This window comes from Tiliqua scincoides, chromosome 1 (genome assembly GCF_035046505.1).
Source record: "Tiliqua scincoides isolate rTilSci1 chromosome 1, rTilSci1.hap2, whole genome shotgun sequence".
In the NCBI taxonomy this organism is placed as follows: Eukaryota; Metazoa; Chordata; class Lepidosauria; order Squamata; family Scincidae; genus Tiliqua; species Tiliqua scincoides.
The window spans coordinates 272,961,513-272,980,261 of NC_089821.1; the positions used below are offsets into that span (position 1 = coordinate 272,961,513).

The 18,749-nt window shown below is 44.6% G+C and overlaps 1 protein-coding gene and 1 pseudogene across 1 annotated transcript in view; both read left to right on the top strand.

The window, feature by feature from the left end:
* Positions 1 to 18,481, top strand: part of CCDC85A (coiled-coil domain containing 85A) — a 138,144-nt gene extending 119,663 nt beyond the window's left edge. The window contains exons 4-5 of the mRNA XM_066623701.1: positions 9,464 to 9,586; positions 18,392 to 18,481. Of these exons, the coding sequence (XP_066479798.1) occupies positions 9,464 to 9,586; positions 18,392 to 18,481 (213 nt within the window). The remainder of the gene's footprint in view (positions 1 to 9,463; positions 9,587 to 18,391) is intronic.
* On the top strand, positions 16,148 to 16,264 carry LOC136637360 (5S ribosomal RNA; annotated as a pseudogene).
* Positions 18,482 to 18,749: the final 268 nt, after the last annotated feature.

Sequence of the window (18,749 nt, forward strand, 5' to 3'; positions counted from 1 at the left end):
CACTGAGACCTGTCTCTTGAGGGTGGCTGTGCTGAGGCCTTTGTTGAAGGGCCCGTGCTGAGGCCCTTCCCTTGGAGGAAGCTCAGGAAGTCCTTGACTCTAATCCTCTCTGGGTCAAGATTTTGGAATTGGCACCATTTGGTTAGGACCTTCTGGGTTCTGCTGTTGACCCAGTTGGTGGATCCTCTCCGGTCAGGGAAGAGAGGAGCCAGGACGGTGGGGGAGTAACCTGACTTGGCTAGTCTTTTCTGCTCAATCTCCCGGCAGCTAGATGGAGTTTGGCCATCTGTGGGTGAAGGATTGGGCCCTGTGACAGAAGGTCTGGGCTCTGGGGGAGGGAAATGGATGGGGAGATGGCCAGCTCCCGCAGGTTCGGGTACCAGTGCTGGCGGGGCCAGTTTGGGGCTATGAGGAGGACATTGGCCTGCTCTAGCCTGACCTTCGTGAAGACCCTCTGAAGGAGCTTTGTGGGGGGAAAGGCATACGTTACCCCTCAGGGTCACCATTGGTGGAGCGTGTCCATCCCCTCTTCTTCCGGACAGCGTCCTCGGGAGAAGAACCTTGGCAGTTGGTAGTTGTGGCTGCTGGCAAACAGGTCTAGGGTCATTGGACCGAACCAACGGTTGATCCATGCAGAGACTTGCAGGTGAAGCCTCCATTCTGAATGGTTGAGGTCCTGGCGACTCAGCCAGTCCGCTGCTGTGTTTTCCAGTCCGGCGATGTGCTTGGCTCTGATGGACCTGAGGTTCTTTTCCACCCACAGCATCGGTCTGCGTGCCTCCATCTGCAGCACTGCTGACCTGGTGCTCCCTTGCCGGTTTACATAGGCCCTTGCTGTGATGTTGTCAGTGTAAACTAGGATGTCTTGGTCCCTGAGCTGGGGGAGGGCCAGCAGGGCCAGTGGGATGGTCCTCAACTCTAGCAGGTTGATGGGGGCTGTCCTCTCGCTTGGGGACCAGTGGCCCTGTGTTACATCCTCGGGGGTGTGGGCCCCCCATCCCTGGAGACTCGCATCTGTGAACAGGATGGCTCTGTGGTGTATCTGGATGGGCGAGCCCTGGTCCAGTCTGTGCGGCCACCTCCACCATCGAAGGTTCTTGAGAGTGAGGGAGTCCAGTCTGACACGCTTGCTCCTTTTGGGGATGATGAAGTTCTGGAAGGGCAGCTGCAGGTGCTGGAGGGACCGTGCCCTGTACCTGGCCCAGGGAGTGATGTCCTGGCAGGAGGTCAGCGTGCCCAGGAGACAGGCCAACATCAGTACATCCGGTCTGGGGGAGCGGAAGGCAGTGTTGATCAGGTCTGCAGTGTTGGCTCGCCGTTCTGGGGACTGGAAAAGCTGGGAGGTGTTGATGATTGCTCCCAGGTGTTCTATGGTGTGTGAGGGTGTCAGGTGACTCTCCTCCAAGTTGATGAGGAACTCGTGGTTCTGGAGGCGTTGGGTGGTCTGGTGCAGGTGTAGGGTGCCCTCCTCTGGTGAGGCAGCAGCCAAGATCTCAGATCTCAGCTGTGCCTTCTGTGTCATGTAGCTGTGCCTTCTGATGGACATCAGGATGGAGCGTAGGGCCTCCATCTTGAATTTCTGTTGACACATCCATCTGTTGAGCCACCTGAGGCTGAGGATGGCTCTGGTGCTGCTGGATCTCTTGGGCATGGTGAAGAGGTGGGAGTACACCCCAGACCCCCACTGCTCCCTTGGAACCGGTTCGATGGCCCCGACCAGGGAGCGCCTGCTGGGTGTGTGGCTGCCGCCACTTGAATGGTTGTTGTCAGCTAAGAGCGGGGGCTGCCCTGGGGTCAGATGAGGGCAACCCGGGTGCTCCCGCGTTGTGTGGCTGCTGCTGCTAAAGCAGCTGCCCGGGGTCAAGCGAGGGCAGGCTAGGAAGTGGGCCCGGTTAGCTGCTGCCTCTCGGCAGAGGCATAGGCACAGGGCTCAGGTGCAGAAGGGTGCAGTAGTTCAAAAATAGATTTGGCTTCCTTGCTCTAAAGCAGGCAGCCAGGTGGGAGCCTCCAGGCCTGCTGCTGGTAAAACAAAGGGAAATTTCTTAAAGGAACTGCAGCCTGAATTGAAATTCAAAATCCGCTCTAAAGCAGGCAGCCAGCCAGCCTCCAGGCAGGCTGCTGGTAAAACAAAAGAAAAATTTCTTAAAGGGACAGAGGCCAGCATTGCCTGCTGGAAGGCTGTAAAACAGCTGCCCTGGGTCAAGCAAGGGCAGCCTTGAAAGCAGCCCGGTTAGGTGCTGCCTTGGTGCAGAGGCACCAAGCTCAGGCATGGAAGGGCGCGAAATCCAAGAGTAGAGTTGGCTGTCTTGCTCTAAAGCAGGAGCCTCCAGGCAGGCTGCTGGTAAAACAAAGGACAGTTTTCTTAAGGGACAGCAGCCATTCTTGCCTGCTGGAGAGTTAGGAAAAAGTTTATTAAAGGGATAGCAGGCAGTATCACCTGCTGGAAGGCTGGAGAGTTAGGGAGAGGTAAAAAGAAGAATAAACTACCCTCTTCGCTTCTCCAGTGGGGGGGGGGAGTTCAGCAGAGCTGAACCCAGCTCTGTCCTGCTTTGCAGAAAGGCTAGGCCAGTCTGGGGAGTCCAGGCAGCCCCTCCCCTCAGGATGACCAAAAGACTCAGGCCTGCCTACCTGAGAGGGAGGAGCTACCCACTTGTAAGGACTAAAGACGGACATGGAGATCCCACTGGAAAATGGATTACAACCTTTGAGATAGTGGCAAACACACTGGTTTGTCCACTTGTGCCAACACTTATTGATGGAAGACAGAAAAATGGCTTTTTCCTTCAAGTTGAAGGCAAAACTGATTGGCTTTACTTTTAAAGGAAAGTATGGCAAACTCTCTAATCCAGTGATTCCCAAACTGTTAAATAACAGCTCTTGCAAGCCTCAAGCACTCTGAATTGGGAGTTTTGTCCACTGCTTCTCTGTGTGAGTCACTGCCCAGGCCTGGTTGTCTTCTAATCAACTTCCATAGGAAGCAAGTAAATTTGCTTGCATGCCTGTCTCAAGTGTGATTGAATTTTTCAGTTGTAATACAAAGAATTAACAAAGGAGAATGCCCATTGCATCTCTTCATGAGCTATGCCTGGTCTTGCTTTCTTTCATTTAGGAGGCACACTCAAAATAGTGACTTGTGCTAGAGCTCAAGACAGTTGAGTGCTCTGCAGTTAGTAATTTTTACTCTTTCACACTCTAAAAATCAAACTGTTTTATGTGTGGAACATGTGCCTCTGGTTGTTTTTTTTTTAATTAAGGAAAAATATGGGATGTAACTATCAGATGTCTACGAAACATTGCTCTGGAGTTTGACCAAAAACTTCTTAAGTGAAAGGAATAGTTTATACCTCTAGTGCAGTTATACATAAAGTCTGATTTTTTTTTTTTAAGGGTCAACCCTTGGGAAATTCGTTTGATTTTCTAGTGTGCTATTATGACACAACTGTTGTTAACATTTTCCTGTCAGGATTCCCCTCAGGGAAACTTTCTGCTTCCAATTTCCTGTTGACTAAAAAAATGGCTTCAGGTCACTTGATGGTGAAAGGAATTAGATGTGTTTAAATTACAATAGAGAATTGCTTTACATTATTATTGATTTAGACTTTCTGAGCTGCCAGCTTTCTGTCAAAAAATGTTACATATTCCTCAACTCCTTTCAGACACATCTTGTGTAAGAGTATAACTACAGCCATATTGGGGTGGAAATAAGACCCATTTCAATCCAGAATTTTCTGTAGGTTTCATGACAGTTTCATGCACCAGCTCATTTGGGACAAGGACCCTTGACTCTTGAATAATGAAGAGTCCTAGAAGTCTCCACCAGTTTCTCTCTGTCCTTCTATTTGGAGAGGGAAGAGTCAGCAGGTCTTTTTCTTGCAGTTTCTCCCTTCTTCAAACTGCTGCAAGTGAGAGAAAGACTTTCTTCCAAGCCCCCTGTGCTTATCTGATAATTTGTGGGAAAACTGAAACCTTGTCACACTTGCAGGGAGGCCTGGATATGATGAGAATACCACTGTCTCTTTTCTTACCCAGCTGTCTTCCTCAAGCCCTCTGGCAAGCATTGGAAGTTTAAGAGAAAGGTGGGGATTTATTTCCATTGTCTTTAAGTTTGAATAACAAAAACAAACTATGTTTTTTACCTTATCCAAACCTATACAACAGAGTGCGAGTTCTTGTAATGCGCCAACAAGATGGTTGTCACCAACAGACATAATCTAGAACAGCAGTTCTCAAACTTTTAACACTGGGACCCACGTTTTAGAATGAGAATCTGTTGGGACCCACTGGAAGTGATGTCATGACTGGAAATGACATCATCAAGCAGGAAAATTTTTAACAGTCCCAGGCTGCAATCCTACCCACACTTACCCAGAAGTAAGCCCAATTTGCTGTCATATACATAGTAACCTGATAAAAGTACAAATGTATTTTTCTAAATGTAAAAGTAACATTTTTCTAAATGCAGTCACATACCATGGTAGCATCTAGTATATTAAAAATAAAATATTGAAATGAATGGCAACCCACTTGAAATGGACTCATAACCCACCTAGTGGGTCCCGACCCACAGTTTGAAAAACACTGATCTAGAACACTGCATCTCTGTATATCAGCCATATTGGCTCATATTCACATTGGATGGAGTTGAAGTGGGAAAACAGTTACCCATTGTCAGCATATGAGAGTTGTTTGCCAAGAATCAATTAAACCATTCAAGAGTAGTCCCACTCATGTGTCACAGGTCCCACTGTCAGGTCATCAGCATTATAACAGGCTTAATAGTATGCAGTTGCCCCTATTGATCTCTATGTGGTGATCATTGATCAAAGCTACAGATACAATTTCACTGCTGTATCCTGTCTGAAAACCAGATTGGAAGGAGCTTAGAAAGCTAACAGTGGTTGGGTGTACCTGAAATTGCTGCTGTACTGCAACCTTCCTCAAACGTGTAAGATTGTTACCAGGCTACACAATGGGCTGGGGGGGGGGAGCTGGGTCAATTTCCATTTATAATATCTGTGAGCAGTGGTCTGATTCCAGTCTTGACTGCCACATGTATGTATTTCATAGTACAGTAAATCCCTGTTTGTGCCCTTCATCCGCAATGGCTGTACACATGCATCCTTTAAAAAGTAACCCTCAGTTTTGTTGCCCTGTTTTTATAATTGTAAGTTTTAATATTTAGTTTTATTGAGGGTTTAATTTATTTAAAAATTACCTTGAATGACCCTTGAACATTGTGTAAAGTAGGTGAGAAATACTTAAAATGAAGTAACAACATACATATTTACAAGAAAGTCAGTTCCACTGCATTGAGTGGTGCTTGTTCTAAGGAAAATGTGCAGACTTCCCAGCATTAATTAGCCTTGCAGCACAATCCTATGCACTACTCAGAAGTAAGTCCCACTGAGTTCAGTGGGGCTTACTCTCAGGAAAGTGTTATAGGATTGCTGCCTTAGGGCCCAATCCTATCCAACTTTCCAGTGACTATGTGCATTGCATCCTGTGCTGGGCAGGCTGTCATGGAAACCTCCTCAATGTAAGAGAACAAATGTTCCCTTATGTCAGGGCTGCATTGCAGCTGGAAATTGACCTGAAATGGACCATATGCAGCCCATTTTTGGTAACTGTCCTCCTGTTTGATAGGCAAGTAGTAACCATCCTCAGTGGCAATGAGGACCCTGGTATACCCCAAGATAAAGCTTGTTTATTTTGGGGTAAATGTCCTGTAATGTTTGCAGAAGCCCTACAGTTCTATGATCGTTCTAAAGAGGCATTTTTTCCCCCTTGGAAAAAAAAAGGATAAACTTTCAAAGTGGAGTCACAAGACTTAATGTTTTGTTCTGGCATTTTTGGCTTAGAAGTGGCAAAAGGGGCTGTTGGCATGTGCCTCTTAAGTACATGCTGGAACTAGACAGATGTTCCACTATGAGTGGGATTAGTAAAAAAGGAGAGAGATGGAGACTAAGAAAGAAAAAGGGAGCTTAAGAGATTTCCACTCTAAAGCCATTGCATACCACTTTATTTGTTTCCCCTTCCTTTATTCTCTTTTATTCAGTTTACTATACCTACAAGTGGGTCTGTTTGTAGTAATGTGTATGTCTGCCCTTAACACATTTCTGCTCAGCCCACAGGTGTACACATTTGATCCCTGTTGCGTATATGCAACGCTGGGCAGAAATGACTTGAAGAGAAATGTTGTTACAATTCATGCTAAAAACTGATTTGAATCTTGGATAGAGCTGGAGGTTATGGAAGAATGGCATATGTGCAGAAAGTTGGTGGCATTGTCAATGAATGTTTTCTGTTGCCTTTAAACAAAAAAATTCCATGAAGCTACTTTCTAAAATTTTAATTTAAAAGGAAACATCATCATACCAGTCTAGCTTTAGTCATGTTTACAGCACAATCCTATGTTTACTTGGAATGAAGTTCTGCTATGCTTAGTGGGGCTGTGATTAGTGGGGCTTTTTCTCCGGTAAGTGTGTATACCAGGGATATATATACCCTGGAGAATATACCAGTTCTCCTGGTATATTGGGTATATATACCCTGGAGTATATATATATATACTCCATACTGTGTATGTATGTGTGTGTATGTATGTATATATATATATATATATATATATATATATATATATATATATATATATATATATACATACACATACACAGTATATATACCCTGGAGAATATACCAGGGGAATATACCAGTTCTCCTAACTGTTTGAAACGAGCATTTTTGTAATAGATTTGCAAACAATTGCTTCCCCTCCTCCTTTCTCAGTTTACTTAAATTAAGGGGGATGAAAGCAGAGAAGACTCTTTTTGTGTGTGTGATGATTGAATCAGGTTAAAAAGGTCAACAGCATCTTGTAAGGATCTGATGCGCCTGTGGGTGTCCGGCTGTTATTGACTTGGGACTGTAAGGCTGCAGCAAGGGTATTTTTAGCATTTTGCCTGAGCAGGCAGCTGGATTAGGTTGCCCCAGCAACTGCAACTTCGCCTTCAACTTCCTCCAACGCTGCAGGAATAGTCTTGAACCTTATATTCAGAGGGGCTCGTGTGTTGCTAGAAAAACTGCAGCAACAAGCAGAGAAAATATCCACAATGGCTTGAATGAAGAATGTTTGCAGCCCTTTATGTTAAAGGGGAACTCTACAGGGTGAGTGTTCAGACGTCAGTATGCTTAAAAGGCTTATTCTCTTGGAAGGTGTCTGAAGGAGGCCAGTGGTCAGCAACTGTTTTTCCTTTGAGACAAAAGTCAGGAATACTGGGCCAGTGTTCTGATTCCCATTCCCCAAAGGGTGTGTTGCCACCCATTCCATTTTCTCCACACGTTTGCCTCCGACGTACCAACTGAAGGGAACATATGGCATCTCCTAAGGATTGGCCCAGCATCCTCCAGTTGCCGACTCCTTGTATGAGTCAATCCAGGTTCAGGCAAGAACTTTCAAGCCTTTGGACCTGGGTACTTGAAGAACCATCTCCTCCCACATCAGCGAACCTGCACTCTGCTATCATCTCCTGTTTTTGTGGTCTGTCACTACTGAGGTGCAGTTGGTGGAGGTGTGGGATGGGACCTGTTCAGTGGTGGCCTCTCAATTCTGGAACTCTTCCCTTGGGAAGTCCAGGTGGCTCCTGCTTTGCAAGGAGGCAGTTAAGACTTTTTATTTCAGTCAGCTTTTTTTTTTTACCTTTTCTGAGTTTTAGCGCTTCTTTGTCTGTTTGTGCTCCTGTTTGCTTGCCTCTGTTTTGACTGCTTGATTGGTTTGTTAATCAATTGTTTTAATAGCTGTTTTAAACTGTTTTTAACAAATAATTATAAGCTGCATTGGAGGTCTAGAAATACTTTTAAATACAATAAAAACCAATTTTCCCACCACTGATTAAGCAACTTTAGTCACATTATAAAATAGCCCCAAAGCACAAGTGTTCATGGTGCCCCAAGGCTAAAAGCCCTTGACATATCCAGGTACAGCTGTAGTTAAAAGTTCCCTCTGTTTATTTGGAATTGGTCTGTGAAACTGAGGGCTTCCTACTGCTCTGGGTTTCTCTCCTTTTCTTTCCCCACCTTGCATTACCTGCCTCGATCTTCAATCTTCCTTGAATTCCGTGGCTTATTTTTCATTTATGTGGTGTATGGGACTGGGTTGTACCGCTTTCAGAGTGCAGATAGAAATAATTTCTCCACACACCTTCTCCCCAAAGAGTCTCCAAACAGAGAACTAGGCAGGGTTCTAGTGTCGAGTCTATCCTCCTTGACATGCTAGCTTTCTGTGTGCAGGAACCTTTTTTGGAATAGAGGAGCATTTAATCATGTGACCTGCCCCCTGAATGTGGTGCAGCCCAGTCACAGCAGGTTTACCACCTTAGCAAGAAGTTAGAGCCCATTTAACTGCAATGGTCACTATGTGAAGGCAACTCAAAATCACATGCAAATGTCAGTGTTCCATGTGGTGAGTTCAAAAGATACTGATTCATACACTGTACTAATGCCAGGTAGCTGGGACAAAGCCCTGCGCTGGGTCCTCTGCCCACTTCTGATGCCTCCCTGGGCATTGTTCCCATATTGACCCAGCCTGTTGGACATTCGAGTGTTGTGGGCCCCTTGTGAGGGCCCAATTAGGCTGACTTCAGATATCACCTCTGTACATATGGATGCAGTGTTTATGTATTTCTGTGGCAACTGCCTTGGCCATAGAATGCTGTACTGAAAATATTATGCACCATTGAGCTACTGCATGGGTTCAAATAGCTTTTTAAGCAGGACATTTGCAACACAGAGGAGTTGAGAAGTGAAGAGACTTTAGTTGACCTTATGGTGGCCATCACATTTGAATTGGCTTGAATCTTTGATCTTCAGCAGTCAGAATGTCTGTGAGCATTCCATGAAATTGCAACTATTCAGCCAATGGGTGCATTGGACAGAGCTTATATAAGCCGACAACTGCAACGTGCTCCCCACCTTCAGACTTTACACTAGCAGAAATGTAATGACTGAAGGAGGCACAATGACCCTGTCTAAACAAGTGTCATTTGAATCCCTTTGGCCATCTTGCCTACTCATGTTACCATTGCAGAGTTTTCCCTGCACATGGCTATTGACACTCTTTCCCATGTTAGGTTATTGTGGCCCTACAGATGCCTTGGGCCCAAATAAATTACATTTCAGTGGAACTTCAGCATGAAGCATTTCCTATCAGGACTCATTCTGACTGCTCAGGCTGAAGTCTCATGATCATCACCCCGATAAGAGATAAAGTTTTAGAAACATTTGACTTGGAGCAATTTGTTGCTCCACCTGTACGAATTTACAAATTGAAGCCTGTAGAATGACACGTGTCTATTCAGAGTGTATATATGCCCAACAGGAATGGAAGTGGAACAGAAGGGGTGGGGCAGTTGGAATTGTTCTATTGGCACACCTTTCGCTATTAAATAGTTTTTGATTTTTTACTAAGGGTCCTGTTAGGATGCCATCAGGGGCAGATGGGAATGTCTGTTCTTCAAGCCATCCAGCTAGCTTCAGTGACCAGGCCTCCTCGCCTTCTCAGCAGCATGAAGTGGTGGTCAGTGCCCTCAAGGTAACACACCTTGCTGTATTTGGCACATATGTGCCAAATCTCCCATCTGTGATCTGTGACCATTTGTGATCCATTGCACCTAAAGCATCAGCATCTGCTCAGAGGGGAAACATAGTAAGCCCAAAATGCTGCTGCCATCTCCCACATGTTTCTCCACACGTGTCGTTCATCGTGTATCACCCATCTTGACTTGGACTATTAGTTGATGCAGCTTGTCATACAGGGTATGGACATTACACTTCGATAAATCCCTTCTGCAAAACTATGACCAGCCTGGGAACTTGGACAGCTGCTTGGCTTCTCAGACTCCAGTCATGCACAGTCTTTTTTGACTACAAAGATGTGTGAGGTCTGGTCACCCTAGGCAAGAACATTTGAAGTGCCGTGTGGATCAAACCAAATGTGAAACTGTCCACTTCAGATCCCAAGAGCTGCCGCCCAGATGTCTATGAGAACATGACAAACTGAGTATGAAGGCAGTAAGACTCCCTTATCTGTCCCCAACACCTGGCAGTCAGAAGTAGGCTGCCTCTTGAACACTAGGCTCAGTGCATCTTTTATGACTAAAAACCATTCATAGACCTGTTTTCTCTGCAATTCCTATTGTAAATAGCACATGGAGAACACACAATCTAGACTGGATCACATCAGGGCAAAGTGTTGATTTTCCCCCAGTCTTCGTAATGATTTTGCCATGTTTTGTATGCCCTTTAAGCACTTCTTTTAAAGAGGGGGAATGGGCCAGTACATGACCAATATGTGTTTTTGCCCAAACCAGAGGCCATCACCAGATTTCATGGCAATGAATTTCTTAAGTTCAGTTACATGTTGCATCAAGCAGCACTTAATTTTGTTGGTCCTGAACGTGCTGTCAGTTATGTTCATTGAATGACACTGTTCATAACTGTACAAAAATACATCTTGTCTCTGTTGACTTTTTCAAAATTAAAAATTCTGACATATTTTAGCCTTTAGAGAAGATGCTCAAATCTCCTGATTATTTTGGTTCCCTTTTTTGCGCTGACAGTGGTGAGTAACCACTTAGCTCATATTGGGAAGGCTGTTAAGGCAACCACTGCAGGACAAATGGATGCCTAGTAATCCACCCTATGCCCTGCTAAATGACCAACAACATTGTGTTACAAAATAGCTCTTTGTGACCCATGAGATGTTTTGTCCAGTGCAGATAATTTAACAAGCCATGGTTTGTTGGATTGTGAGTGAGCAAGGAAGAGATTCCCTCGCTTCCCCATTTCCTCCTTCTCTCACATGCCTGGCTAAATGGAAAGCATCCTTATTTGTCGACTGTGGTTTAAATGCTCCCTCCAAACCATGGCATCAAATCATGGTTTGTCCTAGTTCAATATCCTGGTTTCTAGAGAATATTTAACCACTGTTTGTTGAGGCATGACAGGAAGCTCTGTTTTAACAAACCAGGAAGCTCTCCCTTTCATTGTGTATATGAGGGGAAGAGGAAGAGGGAGTGTGCAGGCTCCTGGTTGCTCCTTCTTCCCTAATTTATGATCCAACAAACCACAGTTTCTTAGATTGTCTGCACCTGACCATTGAATGAGATGGGCATCACCCTCCATCCAGTTTGGAACCCAGTTCCATAAGATACAATGGCTTGCTCAAATAAAAAGGGCAGGGTTTACAGGAAATTATCCCTTTGGGAGCAGCATTACAACATCTAATTATTTTTGTCCCTTGAAAAATATTAGCATTTCTGGAGAGAAGAGACCTTCTCCAATATATCCTGTGCAACTCAGACAAATATTTCATATTCTGATAAAATATTTAACACTTTAATAAAATTATACGCATGCAGCACATGGGTTCCCAACCGTTTTGCTGCCTTTTCCAAAGGCCCTGCTCCCCAGGCTCCTATGAAACCTGCTACATATGCATAGTTTCAGTAATCTGTCTAATAAGACTAGAAAGTGCTAGGCTTGTGCTATTACCACACTTAGCAAGAGGGGAGTGTGAACAATCGCTCAGTGATTTTATGACTGAAGTGAGTTTGTGAGACATTTCATGCCTTACAGCCCAATCTTTTATTTTAATCTCTTCCCTCCCCCAAAATGTAACTTGCTTTGTAAAAATTTGTTTGGTTGTCTTCGAATGTTCTCAGACGTTTCTCCTTAGGAGGAACCCTAATATTCATTTTGAATTTATCTTTGGATGGATGTTTTCGTAATTGTGGCATAACCAGTAGTGAAGTGTTCCCTCTGTCAACAGCGCCTTCCTCTTTTCTGTTGCTGAGCACTGTTTCTTCAATGCTTCGTCATTCTTTCCTGATCAGAAGATACCAGAGCAAGGCAAGAAGTGTTGCTCTTTCCTCCCATGCTGACTCTGAAGCTTCATGACAGTGCCCCATAGCATCATCCTGAAGCTTCAGAGAAGGTAATGCTTCCTGTCCTCTCTCTACTGTCTTTTAGGAACAAAGAAACACTGGAAATGGTGCCTGTTAGCAGCAGGAGCATGAATGTCAGTTGACCGTGTTGTACCTCCCAGATCACCAAAATCCCCATCCACATTTGCACCCTGCCAAAAAGATGGTGTCTTGGGGGGGGGGGGGATAATTCCATCTCAGCACTAATAAATGATGCCCACAAGACTGGCTTGCAGAAGGTTTGAGCTCCTGAAGGGATCCTGCAAGCACTTGTTAATAGATCAGTGCATCACCTTGTGCCAAGCTTATCTCACCTGTCTGAACTGCCATGTGACGTGGGCCATTAGAATCACCTTCCATAAGAAACAGGATGTTAGGTTGTCTAGATAGGTATGCCATCTGCTTGTGCATGAGATCCCTGTCTTATGAACGTGGTGGAGAAATGGGTGCAGAAGCCAATCAATTTGGTGATTCAGTTGGAAGTGATCATAAATGTAGCTGTAAAGTCTAGTTGCAGAGTGGGGAGGGAAGTGACTGCTGAAGGATCCACCTTCTTTTCAACCCCTGTCACTTTTCTCTCCTTAAACATACACCACCAAAATGGCTGACGTATGTCTGAGGAGACCTGAGGAGGCCTGTAGGCTTACATGGAAATTAGTAAAACAGTCTTTTACTTACCACCAGTTTGCCTTCAGCCCCCCCACCCATAGCATGCAACTTTCTGGCGTGACTGGATGCTATAGCTTGGCAGGGATAGGATTGAGCAGAAAGTGTCCTCACGTAGCAACAAGTTTTTGAAAAGTAAAAAATTACCTGCCCCCTGCCACTTCCCCCAAATCAGAAAACATGACTTGTGTAAGATGTTGTAAAGTTCAATCATTTTAACCCATTTTTGCCTGGCCCAGAAGTGTACACATTTGGTTCCTGTTGTGTATATGCAAAGTTAGGCAGAAATGGCTTAAAGCTAGTCACTAACATGCAGTGTGGGCTGAGTCTGAAGAACAAATTAGTTTGTATGGGAAAGTGGTTGAGCAGAGGCTGGCAGCCTAACAAACAGTAAGTTGATCAGTCAATAGCATGTGAAGAGAAATACACTTGTGCAGTAGTGAGCCCATTGGTGCTTGAGTGGTGAATATGTTTGAGCATTAACTTGGCATTTTGCACAATAGCAAGCCAGCCAGTGTTTTAAATGAGAAACCTTGTTCAGGATGGCCTGTTCTCTTCTTATCTGGGGAACTTGACCCAGGCTGAGATGACAGGGTAGCCCTGGAGGGGCATGTCGGAGGCTTGCTGGACCCTGGGCAACCCTATTGCGCTTTGGGAGAACCCAGGATTCCCCTGGGCTGACCAGCCCAGCCTTAGAAGGAGAGCCTCTGTCTGGCCTGCTGCCTACTCCCCAAAATACTTACCTTGCACATGTGGGAGCTATGATCCATGGGTTACACTCACAGTACCCAGGGGGACCTCCAAAGGTAAGATCAATGGAGACAGTGAGGAAACAGGTCAACTTAGTCAAGCAGTACAACAGACTCAGTGTGTGTCTGTGAGGAAGGTTAAGTCCATGGCAGCTGGGGCCATTCCCAACAGCATACCACCTCCAGGTGAGGTGGGGCCGTGGCCCCACTGTGGATGTAATAGAGGGGCAGTCACAGAGGCCTCCCCAAACAAGGGAGATAAACTCCCTTATCTTGGAGCTGCGTTGTGACTGTGTCAGCCCGGGAAAGTTGGTTAGGATTGGGCTGTTTGTGAACCAGGAACTTGGGAAAGTTTCCAAGAGATGATTTAGTAAAATAGTTTTGCAAAACAGGCCCTATCCCAGAGAATACATAAACTTAGGTTAGGATTCTGAGGTGCTGTTGACAATTATATGCTCACTTCCTGTCCTGAATAAAATGGTTACACATCCATAGTCAATGGTGCCTTCATAATCTTGACTTGCAAAAGCACATTATTAGAGCAGAGTAGTCTGCAAATGCAGACTAATGTTAAACTTTGCTTTAATGCTAACATTTCTCTTTTTGTTCCTCTCCACCCTTAATCCACTAACAGTCAATTCTGTGCATGTCTACTCAGAAGTAAGTCCCCTTGTGTTCAGTGGATCTTACTTCCATGAAAGTGGGCATAGGATTGCATTCCAAATGGTGGAAACTTGGAAAAACGTGAAGACTATGTCCTTAGTGAGTCAGAAAAAACCTGTAGTTGGAGCAATGTGCAATGTAAGATTTAATGTGCTTCATTTTGTATTCTCTTTTCAAAGCCTGAAATCATATTCGGAGAAATGTTATGAATTTTTTAAAACACTGACAATATGCCTTGGAAGTATTTTAATATGGAAATGAAACCAATTACCCTTTAATTCTCCCGTAGTATGAATTTATGGACTTTATGGGAACACTGCAGTGCTTAGGTCAGCTGGAAATGTTGCATATTTCCAATGAATGGAGGGAGATCCAGATACTTAGAAACAAACTACTGGAGTCAGAATCATCTTGCATTTATTCTCCATTGAGCATTTTGCCAAGGAAGGCACTGGTCAGGGACAGACAATTCGGTCTGTCTGTCCAGCTGGCTCCTTTAGCAACTTTTCTCTGAAGGACCACTGGAAGGAGGGGGGAGCATAATCTGGAAATGTATTTGTGCAGTAAAACTACATTGCTGAGACATACTTTTTTTTTTAGGGGGAGGAGGTACCGCTGCTAAAAATGTAACCAGGAGTGACCAGAATCATTAAAATCTGGCCCAGTGTTTTAATTCCAACAGTTCAGTCAGTCACAAACCTCTGAGCCCCGCACCTGGGGCAAAGCTCCACAATGGCGCCCCCTGCGGGCTATCGCCGCCCCCCTCCGCAGAAGTCCACCCCCCACACACTCACCAGAGGCTAATGCAGCCTTGCGCGACCTCCACACACGTCAGGGAAGCCTCTCTGAGGTTCGCCAGTGCAATAAACTGTGCTTCCGGGAAACCGGAAGCATGGTTTCTGCCCCTGTTGGGAGCCTCAGAGAGGCTTCCGCGGGGTCTTAGCAGCTGGACCTGGGGTTTTTGCCCCATAGAAGTCTATGGCAGGTATGCAACTGAGTTTAGTGGGTTATAACCTAACCTGCTCTTAAACAAATGCCAAATGCAAGAGGAAGGAGTGATTTTTTTCCAGGTCCCCCTTCAATCTTTCATGACCTGATCGTAGGGAGCAGATTCTTGGGAGGTGCAAGGGAACTGCTGTGTTGAGTAGGGTGCATGGACATTCACTTGCACAAGTTTCTTTCCACTTGTGCTCCTGAGGAGCTCCTGAAGAGTCATCCCTGAGACATTTAATATCTCTAATGGAAAGAACCACATCCTGATTCATTTTTTGGTCAAGGCACTTCTTCATCTTGTATCGTCCTGCTGGTCACTTGACTCTGCAGTTAGCCAGTTCCTTAAAAGTGGTCCAATAGTGTCAAATATTCCATATTGGTGTTGATTGAATACTCTTCTATTTGCCCAGTTTTTTTTAAACAATTAGTGACATTTTACTGCTTGTACTGTGTAAATGATAAATAAAAGTGTATTGTTTTTACTTTGTTCACTGCTGCATGATTTATTATCTTTACTATTTATCCTTCATTTAAAAAAAATTCTATCCCACTCCCAGCAGCAAAAATTCAGTGACAAAGTGACAAAAATAAGAGATCAGAAACAATACGAATTATGGGAATAATAGTGTCTAACAGAGCCTTCAATAGAAAATTGAAGCCGCAGAATTGGAGGCTTAAAGGCTGTTGAAATAAATTGTGTTTTTCATGTTGTCTAAAAGAACATAATAAGGGATCCAGCTCTACCTCTACCGGGAGACTACCCCAGGAGAGGCTGATTGTCTTACTTTTTGTTCTAATGGTCTTTTAAATTGTTTGTGATATTCTTGTTTTTTGTTTTAATCTATTTTTGTACGTTGGTGTGAAAATTTTAAATTAAAAAAGATGGGATATAAATATCTTCAAATGAATAGATGAGCAAGTAGCACCTTCAGGCAGTGTCTGTAATTTATACTTCAGTATTCATTGCCAAATATAAAAATAATCCTGTGGAAGTGACTGTTGAATGCCTAAGCTGAAGAGTATCTAATGGCCTGATCCTGTGAGTCTCTGTGTTGGGGCAGTAGCTTGTAGGATCTATGATTTCTGTTTGTACAAATGGACAGCAACTGTTACCCTGTACATGCCCAATCTCGTGTGATCTTGGAAGCTAAGCAGGGTCAGGCCTGGTTAGTACTTGGATGGGAGACCGCCTGGGAATACCGGTTGCTGTAGGCTTATACCATAGTCTTTTGAGACTGAAGGTTGCCAACCAGCATAACAAAAGCCTTTGCTAGTGCTATGCCCATCCCACCCACCCGTTAGCCATTTCTCCAGGGCCCACATGTATTCTACAATGTCTCTTGGCTCCCTTCCAAAGCACAAAGTCATACATCTGTCATGGAAGTTCCAGCTGTTCCACATATCACAAGAATTTTAAGATGATCCCTGGATCTGAAAATGTCCTTTTGAGATCTTGTCCATCACTCTGTTAAGAACATAAGAACATAAGAACAGCCCCACTGGATCAGGCCATAGGCCCATCTAGTCCAGCTTCCTGTATCTCACAGCGGCCCACCAAATGCCCCAGGGAGCACAACAGATAACAAGAGACCTCATCCTGGTGCCCTGCCTTGCATCTGGCATTCTGACATAACCCATTTCTAAAATCAGGAGGTTGCGCATACACATCATGGCTTGTACCCCATAATGGATTTTTCCTCCAGAAACTTGTCCAATCCCCTTTTAAAGGCGTCCAGGCTAGACGCCATCACCACATCCTGTGGCGAGGAGTTCCACAGACCGACCACACGCTGAGTAAAGAAATATTTTCTTTTGTCTGTCCTAACCCGCCCAACACTCAATTTTAGTGGATGTCCCCTGGTTCTGGTGTTATGTGAGAGTGTAAAGAGCATCTCCCTATCCACTCTGTCCATCCACTCTGTCTATCCACTTTGTCTATCCATGTCTATCCACTCTGTTGCCCACAACGGCCAGCCATATATCATTAGATCAGTGATCTTTAATGTTTTTCTTCTCTTGTGATGTCACTTCAGGCTTCCAGGAGACTTTTCTGGATTCTGCAACTCTGTGTTTGCCAGTGGAGGAAGAGGGACAGACAAGTTGTTACTACAGACTGTAGGCTTAGAGCCACAGAACCAGGAGGAGTTTTTCAGCAATTTTCACCCACTGTGCTCCAAACTCCCGTGGCACACTAGCAGATCTTTTGTAGCACATTGATGCTAGTGTGCCACAGCACACCAGTTGAAAATCACAGAAAAAAGGCAGAACATGCTCCCAGTGTCTGAATATCCCCAGTATCAAAAGTATACTGCTTTTGAAAATGAGTGCTCCATTTAACTGTCATTGCTCATAGCCATAAATATCTATATGTTCATGAGGATCTGCTTATGTGACTACAGTGGAAGCATCTTGTATGATATTACAGGCTAATAGGCTAATAAATTGACAGAAAATGTTGATACAACTATATTTAAATGAAAGTTGCACAGTGATAGTTAAACCACAGACCCCGTTTTATTTTCCAAACTTTGAAGTATTTTAGAATTCAAGCCGAATTGTCATATGCTCAGATACTGAAAACATGAAAGGAAGTGATGCCGTTTTCTCATAACACCGGTCGGGATGCCCTTCAGATTTTATGTGGTGTGTCCCTCCACATCAGCTAGAGATCATAATTTCCCATGAAAATAACAGCAATTGAAAATGTCAACTTTCCTGCCATGTCAGCATTATGTACTGGGTAAATATTTTCTCTTGCTCATTGGGCAGAAAACTGGTTGTTGAGAGGTACATGTATATAGTATATAATGAGCATTTTCTTGGAAGCCACTGAGTTTCAATAGCCTTTGCACCAAAATAGCCTTGCACCTGCTTGCCCTTTTTACAAATGCATATGGCAAAGGCACCTTTTCAGAAAAAAAGAGTGGCAGGGAGGAACAAGAAGTCACATAGCATGTCAGTGACTATACCTACACAAGTGCACCCCCTTGGCAAGTGTTTTTCCTTCCCTCCCAGTGGTAAAACTGACAGGATGTTTCTGTTTGAGAAGGCATTGTTGCGGTGTGAATATTCCCATTGCACCCAGTGGGGACTACTGGTGGAGACAGAGGTACTCCTAGCACAGCACCACCAAGTCATGTAGTAAGTCCTTTTAAGTGTTCAGGCTGGGGGAGCTTGTGGTGAAATTGCTTGGGAAGGGGGGGCAATTCCAGGTGGCATGTCCATCTACGGCAGCCACACTTTGAATCAGTCCTGTCGCTGTCCAGCATTTATGACAAAATGACCAATATGTATCTTCCTAGAATGTTTAAAGCTGACACGCTTTTCCCTTTCTGTTTTCAGGTTGTGTGGAGGAAACTTGGAGATGCTGCAGGCTCGTGTCCTGGAATTAGGCAACACTTGTCTGGAAATCAGTACAAAGGGCCCATGTAAATTAAAATACCGAAATGAGAAACCGTTTCAACAGCTGGTGGATTTCTTCTGCTCACAGTTACATCATCTTTACAAATGATGAATTAACTCTGTATCAGGGCCAGTCCAAGATCTTGTGGCATTTGAGGTGGCATGCCAAATGCTGCCTCCCTCCCTACCTGGTGATATTCCAGCCTCTGTTCCTCCAGTATTCCAGACCACGCTCTCCTCTTGTCCACACTTCTGCTCTGTCCCCATCTTCCTTTTCCAATCCAGGGAGAAGGAGGAA